A 21819-nucleotide genomic window follows, 5' to 3' on the forward strand; every position below is an offset into this window, starting at 1 on the left:
CAGGCCACTGGTATTTGGATTCTCTTCTTTTTATTTGCAATGACGGTGATATCGTACAATGTATCCCCTGTAGATCCTATAATCTGCTGTAAAACACATTGCAATACCAACACAATATATTACTTTCTTTCATTAGGAGCCTTCACATAGGCAGTAACGCATGTATGCATTCGTTACCGATTGCCGGTAGGCGACGCAGACACCTAGTCTGACTGAATTATTGGTTCGTTGTGCTTGTCCTTGTTCTATGTATGTCGTATGGATGGGAAATAAAATTTAACGTTTAGGGTAATTGACTCGTACACATTTTTACGATATCCTTTCAGTTACTGTTCGAACATTGCTCTCTGATCTCGACACAACCCTGCTTCAGGCACATGCAATCTTTCATTAGCTTGGTTATTGCCAAGCTATGCGAATTATGTTTTCTTTGAAATAGTCTGACCGTGATCTCGATCGCCAAAAGAACTGTTGGCTATTTTGTTGAGAAGCCCTTATTTTCCAAAGGATATTCTAAGCTAACTGAAGGCTTCCTTCATTTCATCTGCAGGCGAGAGTTCGGCAGCCCTGGCCCACTTTCTGCAGAGGAGATGCGAGACACTGTGAGTTTCGCCGACAACAGACATGTGGACAAAGCCTACATGATTCCGCTCTCGGAGGCCATGGAGTCGCCTGCACGCTCTGTCCAGCTCGACGTTGCCGAGCTCTTTGGCACCGGCCCGGGCTTCACCGAGGAGCGATGGCTGGCTGAGCTGAAAAGATACGAAGTCGTCTCGAAGAACGTCGTCTACGAGTCCACCAGGCCGGCCTACGTGAGGACCTTCCTGCAACTGTGGAAGGCACGGGGCGAGAGGGATATGCACCTGTTCCTTTCCTGGTGCATTGTCCAGACTGCGGCGCTGTTCACAAACCGACGGCTGTTGGTCAACTTCTACGATAGGTAAGGGGCGCTGGCATTCAATCCGTTTTCATTGCGAGACAGTGGGTGTGTTATTCATTGAGCACGGAACGGTCATCAAGGAGAAGCACTCGATAACAGAAGACAGATACTCTTCAAGGATAACGATGCCACAAGAAGTGGAAAATGACCCCAACATCTCTTATGGCATATTCGGGAGGTCCTTTGGCACTGCTCCGGCAGCGCTGCAAAGTTCATACTACAGAACAACGACTAAACGTCGCTGCTCACGTAAGGGGTCTCCATTGACAAGGAAGCACGATCATTAGCTCCATTCCCGGTTATTGTCATGTATCCTTAAAAATTTTTTTTTTACCAGCTTCGTGTCATGGCCAGAAATCTTGTAACGGCTACCTGAATATGCCATTAGTTAACTTACGAATGCTTTCTGCTTTTCTTCGCTTTAAACATTAAGTAGCGGTCTCCTATACGAGAAAGCTGTAAATGTAAGAAGGCAAGGTGAATATCAGGAATAACTCTTTCTCGAAGTTGTCGCCACTCTGTGAGGCGATACCATTGTTAATTCTACTTGAGAATTTCTGCATCAGCGACGTATGAGAGTTTGAACTAGCAATGACTCAAGAAGTGTTTTCGGTGTAAGCGACCGCGGCTGTGCCGCGATCAAACCTTCGATGGACAAGAATTAGATGAATGCGTCATCAGAAACAACTACCGAACTTACAGTGCATTTTGGAGGTAAGTGAATTAGCTATATTATCCAGTATCGTGGCTGCAATCCATTTGTGTTCACAATGATCAGGTTCATGTTTAGCGGGCGTCAGAATGCCTTTCGATAGAGAAATGCTCTTATCGGAATAATAAACGATTTTAACAGAATATCAACTCTTAGGCAACAATTTTAATGTATGTCTCTCTCTTATGTCTGATTTCTCCGCACCTAATGAACCAGTTCTGCTGGCTGACATTCACTGCACCTGCGTGCCTCATCACTTTTGCTAATCCTGGACGCAGGCGCAACTACGAACGATGCTGTGTGACCTGCTTTGGGTGTTTAGACCTTATTGAGAAGATCGCGCAGTGCGATCCTAATGGTTGTTCTTTTTTGCAATAACGATTATTCTCATTAAGCTAATAGCCTCATGACAGCAAAATAGTGGCCGTGGATGTGCCTTTCTAGTCGGAAACCGTATTCACAAAGACAAGCGTTCGAACCAAAGGTGTTTAGCTCGTTAGAATCCTTTAAGTAACGTGCCCTGACAAACATACAAGCACCAAGTTTGTAAGGTGCCTCCGTAGGCCAGCTCGACTGACTTTTGTAAACGAAAGCAGCAGATATTCACGCCCGTGCACAAACTATCAGCCGGCGCTGGGCCACGTCGTCTCCGACATTTGTAGTTCCGAAGTAACGATCACAGGTAGCTGCAGTGGTTACCTGGCCGTGAGAAACCGAATAGTGTTGTGCAGACGGCTCGCTGCGCTGCAAAATTCATGACAATGCTTCACTCCCTTAACTAGTACCGAAACAGAGGCCAAATCAAAAGAAAATTGATTGCTCTTTTTAGGCTGTTAGTGCTTAGCTCCGCCACGCACCGTTGACGTCGACCTCGCGATCCGTTGCGATGCCATTATCTCTGGAATCTGCAATTACCAGAGGGCGTGATAAGGCAAACAGAATGGAAGATGAAGCATGTACGAGCCATATGTAGCCGCACGTTCTTGCTTTATACTTTCGGGCGCCTTTGCGTCGTCTGTATCGAGCGATTAAATCCAGGCGATAACTTTCACAGCGACAGCGGCACGGACATGTACCACGGCGCCTTCTGCCTCGGCAAGGCGTACCTGTTGTGCGGCAGCCAGATGTTCGGCGATTACTTCGAGGACCTGCTCTCGGAGCGGGCAAGCCGCGTGGCTGGTCGGGTGGTTGCCGAAACCCGAGAGGCCTTCTCGCGTCGCCTCAGCCGGTGGCCACGGAGGGACGCCAACCGCACCGTGGTCCAGGACTCCACCGACGTCGCCCTCGACTACTTCGACCCACGCTTGAACCTGCGACTACCGAAGGTTCGGAAAACCATCCGCTACGTATCCTCTCGTGCCACGAGTGCTTGTATTCATTCTGCCATGCCTTACAAGAATCGTTAAAAATGTCACTTGTGGCTAACAAATTTGCCTACACATGTTGCATCTCGCACCGTGAGCCTAAGTAAATCGTGGAACTTTTAAGGGGTTACGTACTATTTGCACAAACACAGGAATACTTTCAAGTGAAGCTAGCATAGTAGGACTCTTTGAGTAAATGTCAGGGATTGCGTGGGATATTATTGGCCTCAATGAGGCTATAAGAACTGGTGAGGTTTATACAGTGCTGACGAAGGGCCACGTCCTCTGCCACAGATGACTTCCATATAAGACGCAATACGGGATAGGATTTCTAATCCATAGAGACATAGCGGGCCACATTGATGTATTCTACAGCATTAACGAGTATAAAATAAATCTAGCTCAAGCCTATGCTGCAACCTCCAGTCACGATGATGACGAAATAGAACAGTTTTGGGATGATGTTAAATTAGCGATGAGAAAAGTGCAAACTCAGAATACTGTAGTCATGGGCGACTTCACTGCAAAAGTAGGGAAACAGTAGGCTGGTGAACAAGCAATTGGCAACAACGGCATTGATTCTAGGAACACTGCAGGAGAGATGCTGGTAGGATTCGCGGAAAGGAATAAGCTTCGAATAATGAATGCCGTCTTCAGTAAGCGTAGCAACAAGAAGTGGCCTTGGAAAAGCCCTAATTGAGAAACATGATAGAGGTTTCATACTCTCTGCCAGTCTCAACATAGTGCAGGAAGTAGAAGTATTAGGTAGAGTAAAGTGCAGTGGTCATAGGTTAGTGAAGTCTAGGGTTCCCCTCAACAGGAAGACAGAAAGAGTAAAATTGGTCAAAAACAAACAGGCCAACCTAGACGCAACAAGGGTAAAAGCAGACCAATTCAGACTGGTGCATGCAAACCATTATGCAGCTTTAGAAAAGAGAGATGAAGATGATACAGAAGTAACGAATGAAAACGTAACTAAAATGATTTCAGCAGCAGTAATTCAAGTGGGAGGTAAGGCACCAAGGCAACCAGTAGGAAAGCTCTCCTAATTAAGAAAGGAACTAATAAACTACAAAGCATAAAAGTGTCCAACTCAAGCTACCAGATAGAATTCGCGGAATTGTCAAAACTTATCAAAAAGGAGAAAGTGAGGGAGATTCGAAGTTATAACCTGAGAAACGCCGAGGAAGCAGTAAGAAATGGACGTGCATGAAATCAGTGAGAAGAAAACTTGGCACAGGACAAGCCAAGTTGTATGCACTGAAAGGTAAGCAGGGTAACATAATCAGAAATGTTGAAGATATAGTAAAAGCAACGGAAGAATTCTATAATGACTCATACAGTACCCAGAGCAACCACGATACCTTCATTCGTAATAGTAATTAACAGCATATAGAGGCTCCTTCTCTGACTAGCGACGAAGTTAGAAGGTCCTTGGAAGACATGGTCTATGGAAAAGTGGCAGGAGAAGATGGAATAACAGTCGATGTAATCGGAGATGGAGGAGATAGTCATGCTTGAAAAGCTTGCTGCCCTTGATACGCGATGCCTCACGACTTCAACTTTACTAGAGAACTGGAAGAACGACAACATTATACCAATCCACAAGAGGGGAGACGTTAAAGAATTGAAATATTATAGGCGCATTAGCTCGCTTTCAGTATTGTATAATATATTCACAAAGAAAATTTTCAATAAAATAAGGGCAACACTTCAGTCAACCAAGAGAACAGGCTGGTTTCAGAAAGGGATATTCTGCAACGGATCACATCCATGCCATCAATCAGGTAATCGAGAAATCTGCATAGTACAATCAAACTTTCTATATGGCTTTCATATATTATGAAAAGGCATGTGATTCAGTAGAGATACCGTGAGTCATAAAGGCATTACGTAATTAAGGAGTACGGAAGGCATACATGAATATGTTGGGAAATATCTACGAAGATTACGCAGCTGCGTTGGTTCTCCACAAGTCTGAAGTTACCTATTAAGAAAGGGGTCAGGTAAGGAGATGAAATCGCTCCGGTGCTATGCACTGCGTCATTGGAAGTATTACTAAAGCTATTAAACTCGGAAGGCTTAGGAGTGAGAACCAACGGCGAATGCCTCTGCAACCTTCGCTTTGCAGATCACACTGTCCGGTTCAGTAACACTGGGGACGAATTACAACAAGGGATTGAGGATCTTAACAGAGAAAGTGTAAGAATGGGGTTAAATATTAATATGCAGGACACGAAGTTGAATAGCCTGGCAAGGGAAGGAGATTTGAGGATCGCCAGTCAGCCTGTTGAGTTTGTACAGGAGTACCTTTATCTAGGCTGATTACTCAGGGAACCCTGATCATAAGAAGAAGGTTTACATAAAAATAAAAATGGGTTGGAGTGCATAGTTTACAGAGAAAGAAACTTGCGAACAAATTAAGGACAGCGCAAAGAGCGATGGAACGAAAAATGTTAGGCGTAACATTAAGAGACAGGAAGGGAGCGGATTGGATCATAGAGCAAGCGGGGATAACCAATATTCTGATGGAAATTAGGAGCAACAAATGGAGCTGGCGGGCCATGTAATGCATAGGATGGATGACCGGTGGACTGTTAGAATTACAGAATGGGTGCCAAGAGAAGGGAAGCGCAGTCGAGGACGACAGAAAACTATGTGGGGTGTTGAAATTAGAAAATTTGCCGGCGCAAGTTGGAATCAATTGGCGCAGGACAGTGGTAATCGGAGATTGCAGGAAGCATCCTTCGTCCTGCAGTTAATAGGCTGATGACGATACTCCCTTTGCAGTGTGGTCCATGGTTTCAAGGGAAGCCTCGAGCATGGAGCACGCAAGTGTGTTCCCCTCTGGCACGTGTGGAAGCACCCGGCAACTGCTGCCGCTTTACTGATTACCTCGTTTGGAAAGCAGTGAAAGCCGTGTAGTTTAACCTGGTTCTTAATGGCTTAGCGCAATACGTACCGCTGTTGCTCGATGGAAGTGTCTTAAGGGGCTGTCGACCGCCTAATGAGTTTCCGCCATAACCTACCAATTCTCGAAGGAGCCCATAAGATGCACTGACGTGTACGCAGCGAACGGTGCCAGCCCTCTTCAGCCTGGGAAACTCTCTGGTCGAGAACTGGAAGTTGCTCGCCCTGAATCACGCTCACGTTCTCGGCCGCTGGGCAGCCGCCGAGCAGATAGAGTTCGCCGAGTGGACCGTGCTGCTTCCGGGTCGCCACCTGGCGGTGCTCCCGTACGCCCTCACCTTCCCATCGTTCGACGAGAGCGCCACGCGGTTCATGAACCAAGGTGGCCTCGGCAACCACGTCGCTTCGGCGCTGAGCCAGCTGTTTTTTCACAGGTAAACTGGGCGATTAAGACACGGCAAATGGAGCATGGCGGCACTACTTTATTTTGTACAAATGCTCGAAACACCTTTTCTTCGACTTGTGTCGTCACACAACTCGTAAACGGCGTGCTATCTTCAGCTCTAAGGGCACCCAAGAAACTGTAAGGGCAGGGTTGAAAATGAATGCGCAGAAAATAAATGCAAGGTTCAATAGCCTGGCAGAAGGCCAATAATACATGATCGGCATTCAGCCTCCGGAATTGTTTCAGGAGTACGTTCATTTAGGTTATTTACTCACAGGGGGCCCTGATCACGAGTATGAAATTTACACAAAAATAAAAATGGGTTGGAGTGCATATGACAGGCATTACCAAATCATGACTAGTAACACACCGCAACCCTTAAATGGAAAATTGCATATTCATTGCATTTTACCAGTGCCAACACATGGTTAAGGAAGAAGCTTGAGAACAAGTTGGGACAACGAAACAAGTGAGAAAACGAAAACTGTTAGGCGTAACTTTAAGAAACAGGAAGAGAGCAGAATGGATCAGACAGCAAACGGGAGCAGCCGACATTCAAGTTTATGTTAAAATGAAGAAATAAGCCTGCGCAGGCCACGTAAGGCGTAGAGCAACGTAACCGCTGGTCCATTAGAAATACAGAATTTGTGCCAAGGGACGGGACGCGCAGTCGATGACGGCAGAAAATAAGGGGGAGGAGGACGAAATTAGGACATTTCCAGGCACAAGTTCGAATCAGCTAGCCGAAGACAAGGGTAATTGGAGATCGTGGTGAGAGGACTTCGTCCTGAATTGGACATAAAAATAGGCTGCCGCCGTCGCGGATGGCGACGACGACATTTCTTCTTCCCTCAATTTCCAGTTTTCTACCTGCTTATGATCCTCGCCTATGAGGTGAGAACGAGCTATGTAAACGGTGTCAAGGAAAGTAGTTCTTACCATTGCATTCGTCCCATTCTGTGTGCATTGCATTAAAGCGAAACGAGACAGTCCAATGCCGGACAGTATACTTTCTGACGGTACAGGATGTATGGTAGAACAAAAAATAAGAAAGAAAGAACCAGTCACGCTGGTTTCCTCCCGGCGAACAGCGTGAAATCTTCGCTTGAAGCTTTAATGTATGTATGACAAAAACCAAACTGGACTCCTGGCCTTGCACCTACGCCAGCCTCGTTATGTATCTGCCCGCAGACAGCAGGCTTTCGAAATTCAGTAGTGCCTCACGGGGATGTATCTACTTTTCCTTCCAGGGATTAAAATTTCGGATTAAAGTTATTCTTTCTTTGGACAACATTTTTCTTTCTGATAACAATTCCTGAATAAAGGTTATTACGATGAAAAATGGCCAGCTGCATATCTAAATCACTTCTATTGTGTTGTATGCCCCCATGCATTTTTGGACTGATGCGATACGGGATTTCATTCAATAGTGAATATAACAAACGAAGGCCCGTTGTCACAACGTTTATTCTAGGCAGAGGCTTTCCTGTTTTCGCCCATGGCTGAGCAAGTGCTCTCATGCTAGAATGCGCTGTGTAGCCCAAACAGAAGCCTCGATCAGTCGTCAGAAACGTCCAAATAATGATAGTATTGACAAGAACAGTACTAGCCTTGCTCCGGTGTAATTAATGATGCGTCGGGTATACAGTTACTCCCTAGCAGCGCTGCATTCGCTCTCTATGTGTATAACGTCATTAATTCTAATGATACTACCAGTGAGCCACATTTATAGCATCGCGTCATTCATTCGTGCAGCTACGCAGACTCCTTGGACGCCGACGAGTCCTCGTTGCTGCAGTGCGCAGGCGCAAACGCTAGCACTTCCGGCGACAGGCACGCTGCCCCGAAGCTCGCGAGCCTTGCGCTTAGCACGCTGGCTCTCGAGGCGTCGCTTGAGGCATACCGTGCAGGTGGCGCCTCTGTCGACAGCGAGCGCCTAGACGGCTTCGAGGATTACGGCGGGACAGCGATGTTCTTCGTCGCCTCGTGCTACGCCCTCTGCCGAGGTGGAGGCGGCATGAACCCCTACGTCGGCGACGAATACGACACGATGTTCAGCAACGTCGAAGGGTTCGCCGAAGCGTTCGGCTGCGACCCGGGTAGCCGCACGAACCCCTTAGACAAATGCGCCTTCGGATGAATTGGCGTTGACATTTGCCTGTGTGACGCGTATGCTGCCTGATGTTAGTTTATTCTGAGATATTCGCATTGCGGTACTGACACAAACTCTAATCTTTCTGCTGACAAGGGCGCTGAAAACGCATGTGTAGTTCAATACGGTAGCATGTAAAGAAACGTGGTTATTAGGTGACTTGGAATGAAGGGGGCACACATTATAATGCTTTGCCATTAGAAATGCGTGCCGCGAATGCGGACGCTGCAATATTTACCAGTTTCCACTTCAATGTGCCAGTGCTCAAGTTGCTTCTGTGTTCAACTTTCCAGTTTTAAGTTTATCGGCAGTTTATAAATAAAGAAGTAAGAAATTTCGCAAATACGTCTGGCGAGGATTGGAACTCCGGTTCTCAACAGTACAGTCGGAGGTTTTAGCTCTCCAGATTTCGTTGACTGCATGAATAAAAAAACACTCGCAGTTTCGCCCGACAGCCGAAGGAAGCATCGATTGCGATAACAAATTAGTAGACAGCTATACAAAGTAAGGATAGTAATTTTATCGGCCCTATAAACTTGGAAACATTCGCTTGCTAACTGAGTTAACAAGCTTGGTTTCAGCCCGCGCAAGCAAACGTGAGCACATCGCACTCGATGAGCGCGGACACCTGCCAGGCTAAATGTACCATGTACCAAATGTACCAGCCGATACGTTCAAAACATGGCAGCTCATCGGCGTTTCATAAAACCCCTCAATCTTCAAAAGTAAAGCCAACCACTTCCCTCCTCCTCCGCTCCACTCTCGAGCTCGGCGCGGCCTCGACAGTGGCGCCGCCTATGCTGGCCCTGCCGTAGCAATAACGGCTAAAGCGCTACTGGAGGAAATCCGCGGAAAAGTTCGTTCAAGCCCTGCGGAGCAGTTCTCGAGGAGATTTTGCTTCGTCAGTCGGTAACTGGCCTTAATAATGCTCTGTTGGAAATGCGAAACAAAAAATACAGAAATGGACTTAATACAAAAAGCGCACGCACGCTGAGAGTTCGTGTTGCTGCAACGTGACTCATGCCCAAAGTGTGCTCAAACACGCGCGTAATTACCTCAGTTTTCGGTTTTGACTGCGTGAAGGTATGTGCACGTGGTTTCTTAGGTTTATTTGCGTACCTGCAGGATACGTTCGTTTTGCCGGCGCGTGAGAGGTTCCAAATGTCCGGGGCCAGCAATGCCTAGCAACAGAGCCGCTTCTGCTCCGCGCCCTTTACAGATGTGTGTAGCTCATGCGCGCGTTGTGGTGGCCATGAGCAACGTTTTCACACGTAGACAGTATTGATAATTTGAACAGCGTACCAGCACATGAAATCGTTTTTTTTATTCATTTGATACAGTGTGAATGGTTGGAAGTTTATAGCAAGGACGAACTGGTTGGGACAACTGGACAGAGTTTCCGAAAATATTTGATTCCCCCCCCCCCCTCCTCATTAGCACCAGTAACACTTTTGTTGAAGTCCTCATTTTATATCTGTGTACTACGCGCGCCTGCATTCTTTTGCGTTGGAAGTTTTCGCAGGGAAGCAGTGTTGCTTTATCTGGAACACTCAAGGCGCAGAAGACAAAAAAAAAATTAATTCTTGGGTTTTACGTGCCAAAACCACGATCTGATTATAGGCTCGCCGTAATGGGGGACTCGGAAATAATTTTGACCAGCTGGGGTTCTTTAACGTGCCCCCAATAGACGGGACACTGGCGTCTTTGCACATTGCCCCACATTGAAATGCGGCCGCCGCGATCAGTCCGCCTGCGCGTACTTTCGTCGCACTGGGCTAGCAATGGCGGTCGAAGTGCGATGGAAAGACAAAAAAAAATATACAAAAACGCTACACGTGCTCCCACGTGAGACAGTTTGGCCAATGGGGTATCGAGGGAGTCTGGGGCGACAGGAGGCGTGGCGGAGGAAACTCTGGGGAGAGCGTAGTGGCCGAAAGATCAAAGAATGGCGCTACTTTTGGGAAATTGAGGGGTTTTAGCGGTCCTTGGGGCTTAGCGCCATCTGCGGGACGAGGGAACACTTCCAGCGGTAGAAAATGTGACGCCATATCCGTTCAAAATATAAGTGGCATCACTTTGTTCTCGAAGGCGCGAAATTTTTTTTTGCTGGCCTGCCATCAGAGCTCTATATCCAAATGCCCCGCCCTTCGACTTCATGGGCGTTTCGAGGTCTCAGCGCGGGAAGAGATATAGGAAAAGGCAAGCCGTACGGGTGTCGAAATCGCACCCTTGCATCGAACGCACTTCTTTTAGAGGCCGACGAAAGGTGCAGCGTGGTGGTCCTATCGTCGAAAGCCAAGCCCGTCGACGCTCATAACTCTTTACTTTTGACTGAACAGGTCGAAAAACGATGAAGCTACCTGCGTCACCAAATTCAGACATTGCATTGCAAGTGATAGCGGCGTCAACCTCGTACTATGGGCGCTGAAAAAGGGTATTGATAGCAAAGTGAAACAGACTTGTCTTTTCTTTACTCGCCACACCTCTAATAACTGATTAGGAATTTTCTTGTCGATGAACGAATCTGTCTCCCGCTTTAATTAAAAAAAAAACGCTTTTTCTTTTCTCAATGTTTGTTCTCTATAAGTACAGTCGCGCTTCAGTCGCTTCTGCCATAGCCACCCTTGGTGATGTCGGAGACAACTTGTTCTGAACCGGTTTCCGCCCGAAGCTTCGCGGCCTATTTGGATTGACCTTGCACTCGTTGTGAAAGCGCTGGTGTGAGCAAGCGCGGTGGCAGCAGCAGCGAGCGAAGTGACATTCATGCGGCGGATCGCTTCAGAGCAAGAGCGGCGAGAACACAGCCCGCCCGAAGGTATGCGTTGTTTGCAGAACCCTTTCAAGATACGCCATAGAAAAAAAAATCCAACAAGAGGGGACACTCGGCGAAAACTGGCAACAGGAAACACGTAACGGCTATACTCCGTTCCATAACTAGCAGTCAAGGCTGTGGAAGCGAAGCAAGAAGTTCGGTCAAGAAAAGTGATCGCTCCACACGTTCCGTCCACGCTTTGCTGCGCGCCAAAAGCACTCGCTCGCGCAAGCATGCATGGGAGGCTCCTCGCGACGGGTTGCAAGTAAAAACCTGAAAATAACAAAATAAAAATGATCTAAACATATTAGCAGCCGCATACCAAAGTGTGTTTGGTTCTAAGGATTAAGGTTTGTTTCATTCAATATTGAGCCCACATTAAAAAAAAAAGAACGGTTTCGCACAATTGTGGTCAAGAAACATCTAACTATATTCAAGTACGAACGAAGCCATTGCAAGAAGTATCTCTAGCCTCCACAGCGTTGACTGCTATGCACCGCTATGTATGGAACGGAGTATAGTGTTCACCCAATCCCTTAGCTGTCGCGAACATCAGGGAAAAAATACAGGGTCTCTTAAGATCTCTCTTAAGAGCTGAACGGCGAAAGCCTAATCTTCTTCCTATCATTCGCCTCTTCTCTTTCTCTTCTTTCTTTTAGTCATTACTGCTCCCTACTAAGCATTCTTGGTCATTTGTAAAAAATTGTGGTCACTACAAGACGTCGTTAGACATATTGGTTATTTCGTAGTCATTAGTAGTCATCACAAGTCATTTCAGTCATTAGTCGTTACTGCTTACTACTAAGCATTTTTAGTGATTTGTAATCAATTGTGGTCGTTACAAGCTGTTGTTAGACATGCTGGTCGTATCATAGTCATCAGTAGTCATTAGAAGTAATTTCAGTCAATACTCGTTATTACTAAGCATGTCTAGTAATTTCTAATCAGTCGTAGTTGTTACAATTTGCCGTTAGAGATATTGGTCATTTCGTAGTCATTAGTAGTCACTTCAGTCATTATTAGTCATTACTGCTCACTAGTACGTATTTTTGGTCATTTGTAATCAATTGTCATTATAAGCCGTTGTTAGACATATTGGTCATTTCCGAGCCTTTAGTAGCCAATACAAGTCATTGGTAGTAATTATTAGTCATTACTGGTCATTAGTAAGCGTTTTTAGTAATTTCTAATCAATTGTAGTCGTCACAATTTGCCGTTAGACATATTGGTCATTTTGGAGTCGTTAGTAGTCATTACAAGTCATTTCAGTCATTATTAGCAAATACTAAGCATTTGTAGTCATTTCTAATCACTTGTAGTCGTTACAAGTTGTTGTTAGATATATCGGTAATTTCGTAGTGATTAGTAGTCATAAGTTATTTCAGTCATTACTGCTCACTAGTAAGCATTTTCGGTCGTTTGTAATGAATTGTGGTCATTACAAGCAGTCATTAGACATAGTGGTTATTTCGGAGTCTTTAGTAGTCGTTACAAGTCATTGGTAGTAAGTGTTAGTCAGTACTAGTCATTATTGACCTCTGCCAATCTCTGTTATAATCTCATCATTCACTAACTGCCACTAACAATCTTTTTTCATACTTTAATCTGTCTTCATATGGTGTGACGACGCTTTGGCGGACACTCCGGCGGCCAGGCCTGCAGGCGCAAACTTCGCCATGAATCTAGAAAGGATTCCGCCGTAAAAAAATAGTGATATGGACTTCCAGACAATGTTCTTTCTTTAATTCTTTCCCGCTAAAATAAAAAGAAAAGGATTGCATATAAATAACTTTTACTTCGCGACCTATTTTTCTTCCATCACCTAGCAACAAGATAACGGCACGCCAGACGCGTACATACGTCATGCGCCAGACAGGCTACCGAAGCGAGCGAGGCCGGCTGCGTATGTGAAGTTCGTCTGTTCAGCGATTGGACTCGTTTGGATGTCGTCTGTCGGCTGGGCTCCCGGCGTATTGGGTTCCTTCTGCACTTCGACACGGCAGCGCTGCCCTGTTGGACAACGGCAAGGTGAGAAATTTCGTTGGACAGTCTGCTACACATTTCAAACAATGTAGGCTTTTACAGCACGGAACCGAGATTTGTGATGCAGTTACCGGAACATAGCTCAGCCGTCCTTGCGAAGTTGAGTTGATGACTCGTACTGGGAGATGTTTGCGACGCTTTCTGTGAGTCCCACATTATTGTAACTAATTTCGGTACGTTTTTTGGGGTACCTTTGAAGCACAGTGGCCGCGCCCGGCGTTGTGACGCAGTTAGCGAAACTAAGCTCGACCGTGTGACGCTTTTAGTTTCGCGTGTACTGAATCTTACTGGGACAAGTTCATGAGACATTCTCTGACCCCCAACGTTATTGTAATTAATTTCGTTACTTTTTTGGGATGCTTTTGAGGCACGCCCGCCGCGCCTGGCGTTGTGACGCACTTAGCAAGAAGAATCTCGACCGTGGTGGCAATTAGTTCGGCGTGTACTGAATCTTAGTGAGACAAGTTTGTGACGCTTTCTAGGCCCCGCAACATATACCTTCTTCTGGTAGTCAGTGTGTTCTTTGCGCCGGCAGAACGCGCAAAAGGTTTCTTCTTCTGCCGGTTTGGCTTGTTCCTGAGTATAAATAAACCTGAGTATAAATAAGCACGCTCAAAAAGAATTACGCAGGAACTGCCAAAATAAGAGCATAATGAGCCATCAATTCTCACCCTTGTACGGGGATGCAAGTCAAATACGTAACGGCGTCCCTTTTATTGAGTTCAGTTGAGTATCGCAACGTGTGACACACGGGGCCATTTGCTACGCACTCACGTGTTCCCCTTCCCAAATATGACTAAGTACGTGCTGCAAGAAAAAAAAAAAAACAAAAAAAAACAGATAAGTACGGCGTCTCTTGTTCTGCTGGAAATCAAAATGTCATGCGCACGCAAAAAAAGAAAAAAAAATCACAGGCGGCAGAAGTTTGTTTCGGCCCCTCTCTTTTTTTTTTCTATCGGTATTCCTTCGTCGACACCGCAACTTGGCCGGGTTGGTATAGCTGACATCGTGCGAATCGGCGTCGTCATCGTTTATTTCGCGCCATTTTATTTCGACGAGTTATCTGCGTTTGAACGTTGCCTTCGTGGCGATAGCGAGCGGTGTAGCCTGCACCGATACCACGTCTTGCTTTTTTCTCGGCTGCCATTTTGCCGTATGTCGTAGCCTGTGATTGCGTGCAATAGCGCCCACCTGCCTTCGTGTATAGCGTACGCTCCTGATGTCAGGCCGCAACTCGCGCCGCTTTTTTCGGAAGGACCGCAGAGTGACTGAGAAAATGCTGGCTGCTCGTTTTTGTAGGACATTCCGGTGGCTCATGGTTCCAACAAAGGGAGGGACGGACAGGCGGGCCATGTTACGTGTTCCCGCAGACGAGGTGAGACTAATTCTTGCAAGTGCTGTGAAATAATTCCGCACAATCAGCATTTCCTGCAGCAGCTATATTGGATGGCTTTGATTCATTTTGTTTTGCTGTGAAACGCCTTTTACTGCTTGCCGAGGAGGCATATCGACCATTAGACGAAATCCATACAGCTGCCATTCCAGTGCAGCATTCGACCGAATTTGATGTGGACGTGTTGACGAAAGAAAGATTCGTCACTTTAACGCTGTATAACTTCGGCCATTTTCTCGTGCTTAAACGTTGCCTTTGCCGCATTATCAGGCGAGGTAGCATTGCACTGATACCGCGGCTTGCTTTAGCACTGGCTGCCATTTCACCATTCGCCGCTTCGTGTGACTGAGCTCTCAGCAAGGGGATCCACCTGTTTCCGTGAGTAACTTTAGCTTGTGCCGTGAGGCCGCAACCTTTTCGACTGCGCCACAATTTCACTGGCTACTCTTGCACGTAGGACTTCTTCGTGGCTCATGGTTAGAACAGCGGGGAGACGAATAGCCGGGCCAAGTTCCGCGTACCAAGAAACAAGGTGAGCGCAATTCTTTCTATTGATTTATAGTGATTACGCTGAATGAACTTTTTTGCGTGGCAGCTATGCGATATGTACCTTCGGCTGATTTTTGCTGTCATTTTTTTTTTCCCCAGCTCTCGAAGTAGGGTGTATCAGCCGTTCGATAAATACACGACGTCTGCCAGTTCCGTATGAACGTCGCCGAGTTTGATGTCGGCGTGTTGAAAACATAACCTGTTCGTTACGTATTCCGAAACGCAATTGAAAAGTTACCAAAATTGCATTTCAGGAGTATTGTCGGTATCTTTGCGTTTTGCTGTAGTCTTAGTGGTTTTTGCCGCGTCACCGTCAGTGGAAAACTTGCCGAATCAGGGAGGGACCAAGAACAAAACCTTGCTCATAAATTGATTGCAGAGCCAGGGAATATGTTGGAATCTATTTGAAGCGAAGCTTTATATTAAAATCGTATACAACTAACGGCGACGTGCACAATTTTTTTTTAATGCCGTCCTATGCGACGAGTAAATTCATGCAATGTTTATTCACAACTTTAATTTCGTGCAATTTTTAAGGCGGAAGCATTTCTAGGCTCATGGTGAAGTTTGTGTCAGCCGACATGACCACCGGAGTGTCCGCCGAAGCGCCATCAAGCATTTTCAAGACAGATTAGAGAATGAAAAATGATTAATAGTGACAGTTAGTGAATGGTAACGTTATAATAGATACTGGTAGAGGTTAATGACTAGGTAATGACTACGAAACGACCGATATGTCTGACGGCTTGTACTGACTACAATTGACTACAAATGACTAAAATGCTTAGTAGTGAGTAGTAGTGACTAATAATGACTGAAATGACTTGTAATGACTATGAAATTACCAATATGTCTAATTTGTAATGACTACAATTGATTAGAAATTACTAAAAATGCTTGTCAATGACCAGTAATTAGTAAGGAGTGAAATGACTTGTAATGACTACTAATTACTAGGAAATAACAAATATGTCCAACGACGAATTGTAACGACCACAATTGATTAGAAATGACTAAAAATGCTTCGCAATGACTAATAATGACTGAAATGAGTTGTAATCACGACTGATGACTATATGACCAACTTGCCTGATGGCTTGTAATGACTACAATTGATTACAAATGACTAAAATGCTTAGTAGTGAGTAGAAATGACTATACTGACTGCAATGACTAGTAATGACGAATGTCATAAAAAGAGAAAGAGTAGGCTTTGCCCGTTCACCTCTTACGAGAGATCTTAAGAGACCCTGTAATGTTTATTATCGTGCTCTACACCCTTCAGAAGCTATTTCGAATTGCAAACACCAAATCAGGCGGATGCACGGCGTGACACAACTGTGCAGCCATGTCACGGGTATGAAGGCGATGTGTGATGCTTGTCAGTGGAAGAATGCGGATCCCAGGTGTGTGCACAGAGAAGTGGGAGGCATTTGTAATCACGCCTAATCGGAACACATTGGACGCAACTTTAAAGAAAGCGCGGTTCAGCCGCTCTAGACGGACCGCCGCGTACAGTCCCGATATTTTTGAGCGTGAACGCGGCAGCGCGTGGCTTTCCGTACTGCCAGCGCAGTTTAGCGACGGCACCGAAAAGCAGTGCGCATGCGCCGTGCGTCCGGCGTGCGAGAATTCTACCTTAGAGCGCATTGCTTCACGCGAGCACGTCTCCTGCACGCGTTACGCAATAAGGGAGCCGTACGCTTGCAGAGCGGCAACAGTGTTGAACTTGCAATTACGCTCCACGCGATGTTTGGGTAAGCTTCAAACTGCGTTATCATTTGCCGACGTTTCCCAAAATAATTTGTTCTGTAGCTAGGTTGTTTCCTCGTATGCGTGTCATATTTGTGGGCGTATTGTAACAATGACATCCTGTCTTCGAGGAAGGTATTCGTTCACATTACCGCATTGTTCGGAGCAGCTGTTGAACCTCGGCATGGACCGTTTTCCTAGAGGAGAGAGGTGGAACGTTCTAACACTCGCTCAAGGGGCATTCTCAGTGCTCCAAGAGTGCCCTGTTGCCGACGCCGCAACAGGGATTATACAGAGTCAATAGGATTATCCAAGCATTCAGCAAGGAAGGCGGCATTTACGACGCCCCACATAGGCATCGACCGACTGCAACGACGGATGACGAGGACGCGCTTACGATGGCTGCAGTCATGGATACAATCCGTTTCAGTCCACTAGGGAAGGGCGAGAGCTGGAGGATGCGGACGCTTCCGTCGTTACTATGCGGCGAAGTCTCGGGAGTGCTGGACTACGAAGTTCTGTGGCTACGCAGAAGCCCATCCTCCCGTGATTCGAGCAAGGCATCACGACTGCAATCTGCCGAAGCGCAAGCCTTATGGACTACCGATGTCTGGGGCCGAGTTTTCTGCCCGGACGAGTCGACTTTATTTCAACGCACCTAAACCAACGCGTGCGAGTGTAGCGAGCAACAGGGACAGGGTAAGAACTATTTTCCGAACGGTCATTATTTTGTGTGAAGGACTCAATATGATTTCCATGCAGTTACGAGCCAGACAAGGTGCAGGGAGTCGCCGGGAGCGTACGCAGCTGCGTGATCGAGTGGGGCGCGGTGTCGAGCCATGATCTCGGGCATCTACACCTCGTCGAGGGCGCTCTTACTCCGCATCGCTGCTTTTACTTCTTGGAGGGATTAAATATTTTGTGAAAAGTGCGCAAAATAAACGGGTTGAACGTTCGGGTTACGTAGCCTGCTTCCTTCACTGTGTGACTAAAAACTCGCAAGGAAGAAGAAATTGAGTAAGGGTTTCCAGGTAATAAAGGTAACGCTAAGCATTAGGAAGGCACCGTTTTTAATGGAAGTATCCAAATTTTGCTTAGTCCTGATGCGATCATCACCCAGAGGGAAAAGGAGAAAAACACCTAGCAGGCAAGCCAGCCCTTCGATGACGTCATACGTCCGAAGGGAAGCTACTCTGCGTGCATGCGTACGGACATTGCGAGACGCGGCTTAAAGGAACACTCGCCAGGTCACGTGGCAAATTTTGGTTATAGGCTTGAAGTTACATGCTCTCTGGGTAGCGTTCTACCGGAGGAATTTTTTCTAATTGGTTGATGAATAGCGAGATAGAAATACGTCAGCGCCACGAACTCATGAGTTCAGTTTTTTTTTTGACGCAAGCGTAGGATTATATCATGTGATTCATATGACGTCGTGAACGCGCGCTCGAGCACGGTAGATCACGAGTTCCGCTCTCCGCGCGCGACTGCACGATAAGGGAACAAGCAGATGAAAGTACATCTCTTGCTACTGTACGAAGTAAAACAGGGCTGCAGACTTTGGCTTTGTAGGTTTTACTGTGTAACTTTCATTCGTCGATTGACGCAACAGATTTAACAAGTGCTGTTGCCTTGAATAATTCTGTCACGAACGTGCCACTATGTACAACCTCACAGCACTGCCATTTAGGTAGGCGCGCTTGTGCGATATACGTAGACTCTCCTGTTGGTTCGGGGTGCGGGGCCCGCGAGAAGGGCAGACGGTGTTTGGTTTGAAATTGACTCCGCGGCCCACAGAGCTTTAAAACTTAGCGCTTTTCACTCAACTGCGCTTTTCAGCTCAATATGGCCAGGCTTGGTGAGGGGGCCCCTCTAACTGCGCTTGCAGTAGACAACACCACGTGATCCCGTGTTCGCGCTCAGAAAGACCGCACATGTGGCTCGGTCTACTGTTGGAGGGAACAATCGAGCGCGTGGCTCGAGTTCCGCGCAGCGCCCCGAAGAGGAAGCGACGAAAAAAAACGCGCACGTGTGAAACGGCGCCGGATCAGCGCATGCCGCGCGTCGTCTGCTGCCGGACCACGCCCTTCGCTTTCCTAGCACGCTGCCGCCCTACCCTGCCATCGTGTCAAGAGCCCAGCGCTCAACGAAGAAACGCTTCATTTCAGGCACTGGTCCGCTTGAGACATGGAAAGCACACAAGTAGACTCACTCCTACTGCACTGGTGTGGAACGTGAATGAGCAGCAGCAGAGCTGTCTCGTTTCACGCGGTATTTTTGGACGCGCGAGACAACGTCGCTTTGCTCCGTTTCGAGCGAGCATACCGCCGGCGGAAACGTTCGCAGCACCGTCGGCTACCGCAAATTCTCAATTTTCGTATATATGCAATTTTCGCTTTGTCAATACCTCCCTGGCATTTCGGAAGAGCGGTACGCGGCCATACCTTCGAATGTCCTAGGCTATATACTATGTTCACCTTTCTGATTCAACAATTCCAGCTGTACGCGGCTTTTCGCGTCTTCGAGCAACTCGGCAGACCGAGCACGACGTAGCCAGACATCAATGAAACGTGCCGTGCGCGGAAAGTGCCGAAAACTGACTAGTGGGACTCGTTTCGTTCAATAATACGCCAGGCTCCATCCACGAAACGATCTCGTGTTTCGGTCTGTCGTGCGATAACGTCCGAACGTGAAGCTTCTAACGAAAAAAAAAAGTTTAATGTCGCGAAGAGGGTTCTGAAAGGCCGAAAAGCCATGCCTTTTGTGTCCATGGGTCTGGCAAGTCACGTTCATCGCAACTGCGGCTGAAGACGCGAGGGCGAACGCCGCGCGTTGGCGAAGCGAAGGGGTGGTTCGGCAGCAAACGACGCGCGCCGCTATGCGCATGCGCCGGGTTCTCGCAGATTCCTGTGCATGACGCTGCGCTTAGCATGAGCCAGGCGCATGCGTGCTTCTTCCAACAGTAGACACAACCTGTACTCTTCGCTGTTGAAACCGCGTGCTTATGTACGTGATTTTTCATGCGCTCTGCGGTTAAAAATTCTTCCTATGCCCGCGAACGTTCCGGCAATGTTGGAAAAACAGGAATATACACAAGCCGTGCTGCGCGGCTGTGTGGTGTGACGTCACGGGGAAGAACAGCATGAAGAAAATTTAGTTTCTCAGCGGACGAGGGGTAAGAGCAATTTTTTCAGCAGTCGTTATGAAGAAACAAGCGACATCCTTGTCAAAACAGACTTAGGGCAGAACGAAAGATTTTCCGATGTGGTTTTCAAATGAATATATATATATTTTTTGGGGTTTGGCACGGCACATTTTTCTGCGGTGTTTTAAGAAACTGAAGCCACTTGTTGGCAGTTGCACATGGGTCGACTGATGCTAGCTGACGAGCACACGCAAGTTTCGCTACGGTATATGTTAGCAGTTGCTCTTCATTTGTTCCACAAGCAGAAAACTAGCAATCTTTATTTGCCTAATGCTATTGGAATGCAAGCTTGTTGCAAAAACTGGTACCGCTGGAAAGCATTCCGGGGATCCGTTTTTTGGTGATGCTACCACCTTAGATTGTTCGTGAACGCGACAGAGGCAAAAAAAAAAAAATACGTAGCAGTTGTCGCTTGCGGTTTGAATTACGAGTTATCTGCGCGACGACCTAGGTGCGCTTAACTTTACAACCTGTGCTGAAGGACAATATTTTTCGTCGCTTCTTCGTACTCTCAACTTTGGTTTCAGTTTTTGGCTCATCTTTAATCATGACCGCGAGATATTCTTCCCATTTTTCAGATGGTCCCACATGAATCAGTTACGCTGAATGGGGAGTCATGGCGGGCCTGAAATGGGAGGCCACGTACAACGGCTACAGCCTCTGCTCCGATCACTAAACAGAAAGACACTACGGAGACCCTGTCTGTTCTGGTCGACTACGCAGATTGTTCGTGTGGCTGAGCGGTCCCTGATGGATGAAGGTAAGGAAAGCAAGTTATTAGAGGTTGCGAATGTGTGCTTCTGTAAATTATTATTGTACAGAAACCACTTCACAGGGCAAGGCGCAAGAGCCATGAGCGCGGCGAGCTCTCTTTTCCAGGTCGTTAGCTACGGCGCCGGGTTTTATGTGACGTCACGCAGTGAAATTTTCTCGGCGTGCGTCAAGAAACCGCTTGCCTGTCAGTTTCTCTTGATTGCTTGCTCTTTTGCGGTGCGCGCTGTACCCGATTATAGGCTAAACTAAAGAGCCGAACAGTTTTTGCCCACAGCGGGCGAACTGATGTTCGTAATAAGTCGCACCGCGTTTGGCGCTACCGCATACGACACGAAGAAACCAGTTCTTGCCGCGTGCTACCGTCTTCTATATAAGTTTGGCTTGCCGTTCTGTTGCGGAAATTCTTCACGAGCAATAATTCTAGTGCTCGCTTGCCCAGCAGCTCTAAAGTAGTGGAAGTTCATTTTCCTGTTATGGGTATTTTGCAGAAAAATGAAGCCAAAGTCAATAAAACCCAATATCGCCTAATTCTTATCAAGATGAATAAAAAGCTTTCATCGATACAAAAAACTTGCTCTCACAATCTTTTGCCTAGTATCCTGTGCCAGCTATTGAGACCAGCAATCCTGAACTGGTACATGTATAGCATCACTAAAACTTGGAGCGTTGCTCATTAAAATTTGGAGGCATAATTCTATTTGAAATCTTGCAACCAAATATAATCATAACAGACCTACGTTGATTGCAAGTACCGTTTTCTGAAAACAGTTC

At 46.8% G+C, this 21819-nt stretch overlaps 1 protein-coding gene and 2 long non-coding RNA genes across 4 annotated transcripts in view; all 3 read left to right on the forward strand.

Moving 5' to 3' along the window:
* Positions 1-2712: 2712 nt before the first annotated feature.
* LOC140214107 (uncharacterized) lies at positions 2713-8943 on the forward strand. Its single transcript, XM_072285438.1, has 3 exons — positions 2713-2977; positions 6089-6360; positions 8127-8943. Exons 1-3 carry the CDS (start codon positions 2723-2725, stop codon positions 8509-8511), a joined length of 912 nt encoding a protein of 303 aa, XP_072141539.1. The 5' UTR covers positions 2713-2722; the 3' UTR covers positions 8512-8943.
* A 4256-nt stretch (positions 8944-13199) lies between these two features.
* Positions 13200-21819, forward strand: part of LOC129381689 (uncharacterized) — a 50335-nt gene continuing 41715 nt past the window's right edge. The window contains exon 1 of one of the 2 annotated variants that reach the window (XR_011891228.1): positions 13200-13363. This is a non-coding gene — a long non-coding RNA (uncharacterized lncRNA). Of the gene's footprint in view, positions 13364-20354; positions 21035-21819 lie in introns of those variants that run through there. The other variant, XR_008609804.2, reaches the window with a different exon arrangement.
* LOC129381688 (uncharacterized) lies at positions 15078-18023 on the forward strand. The gene is made up of 3 exons (XR_011891229.1): positions 15078-15149; positions 15229-15303; positions 17835-18023. It is a non-coding gene; the product is annotated as an uncharacterized lncRNA (long non-coding RNA).

Source organism: Dermacentor andersoni, chromosome 11, assembly GCF_023375885.2.
Source record: "Dermacentor andersoni chromosome 11, qqDerAnde1_hic_scaffold, whole genome shotgun sequence".
Classification (NCBI taxonomy): domain Eukaryota; kingdom Metazoa; phylum Arthropoda; class Arachnida; order Ixodida; family Ixodidae; genus Dermacentor; species Dermacentor andersoni.

Excerpts from the sequence above, each read along its gene's own strand:
- LOC140214107 (XM_072285438.1), top strand. The coding sequence starts at position 2,723 with ATGTACCACGGCGCCTTCTGCCTCGGCAAGGCGTACCTGTTGTGCGGC. Across the intron at positions 2,978-6,088 it reads TGAACCTGCGACTACCGAAG|CGAACGGTGCCAGCCCTCTT; the intron begins GTTCGGAAAACC and ends ACGTGTACGCAG. Across the intron at positions 6,361-8,126 it reads AGCCAGCTGTTTTTTCACAG|CTACGCAGACTCCTTGGACG; the intron begins GTAAACTGGGCG and ends TCATTCGTGCAG.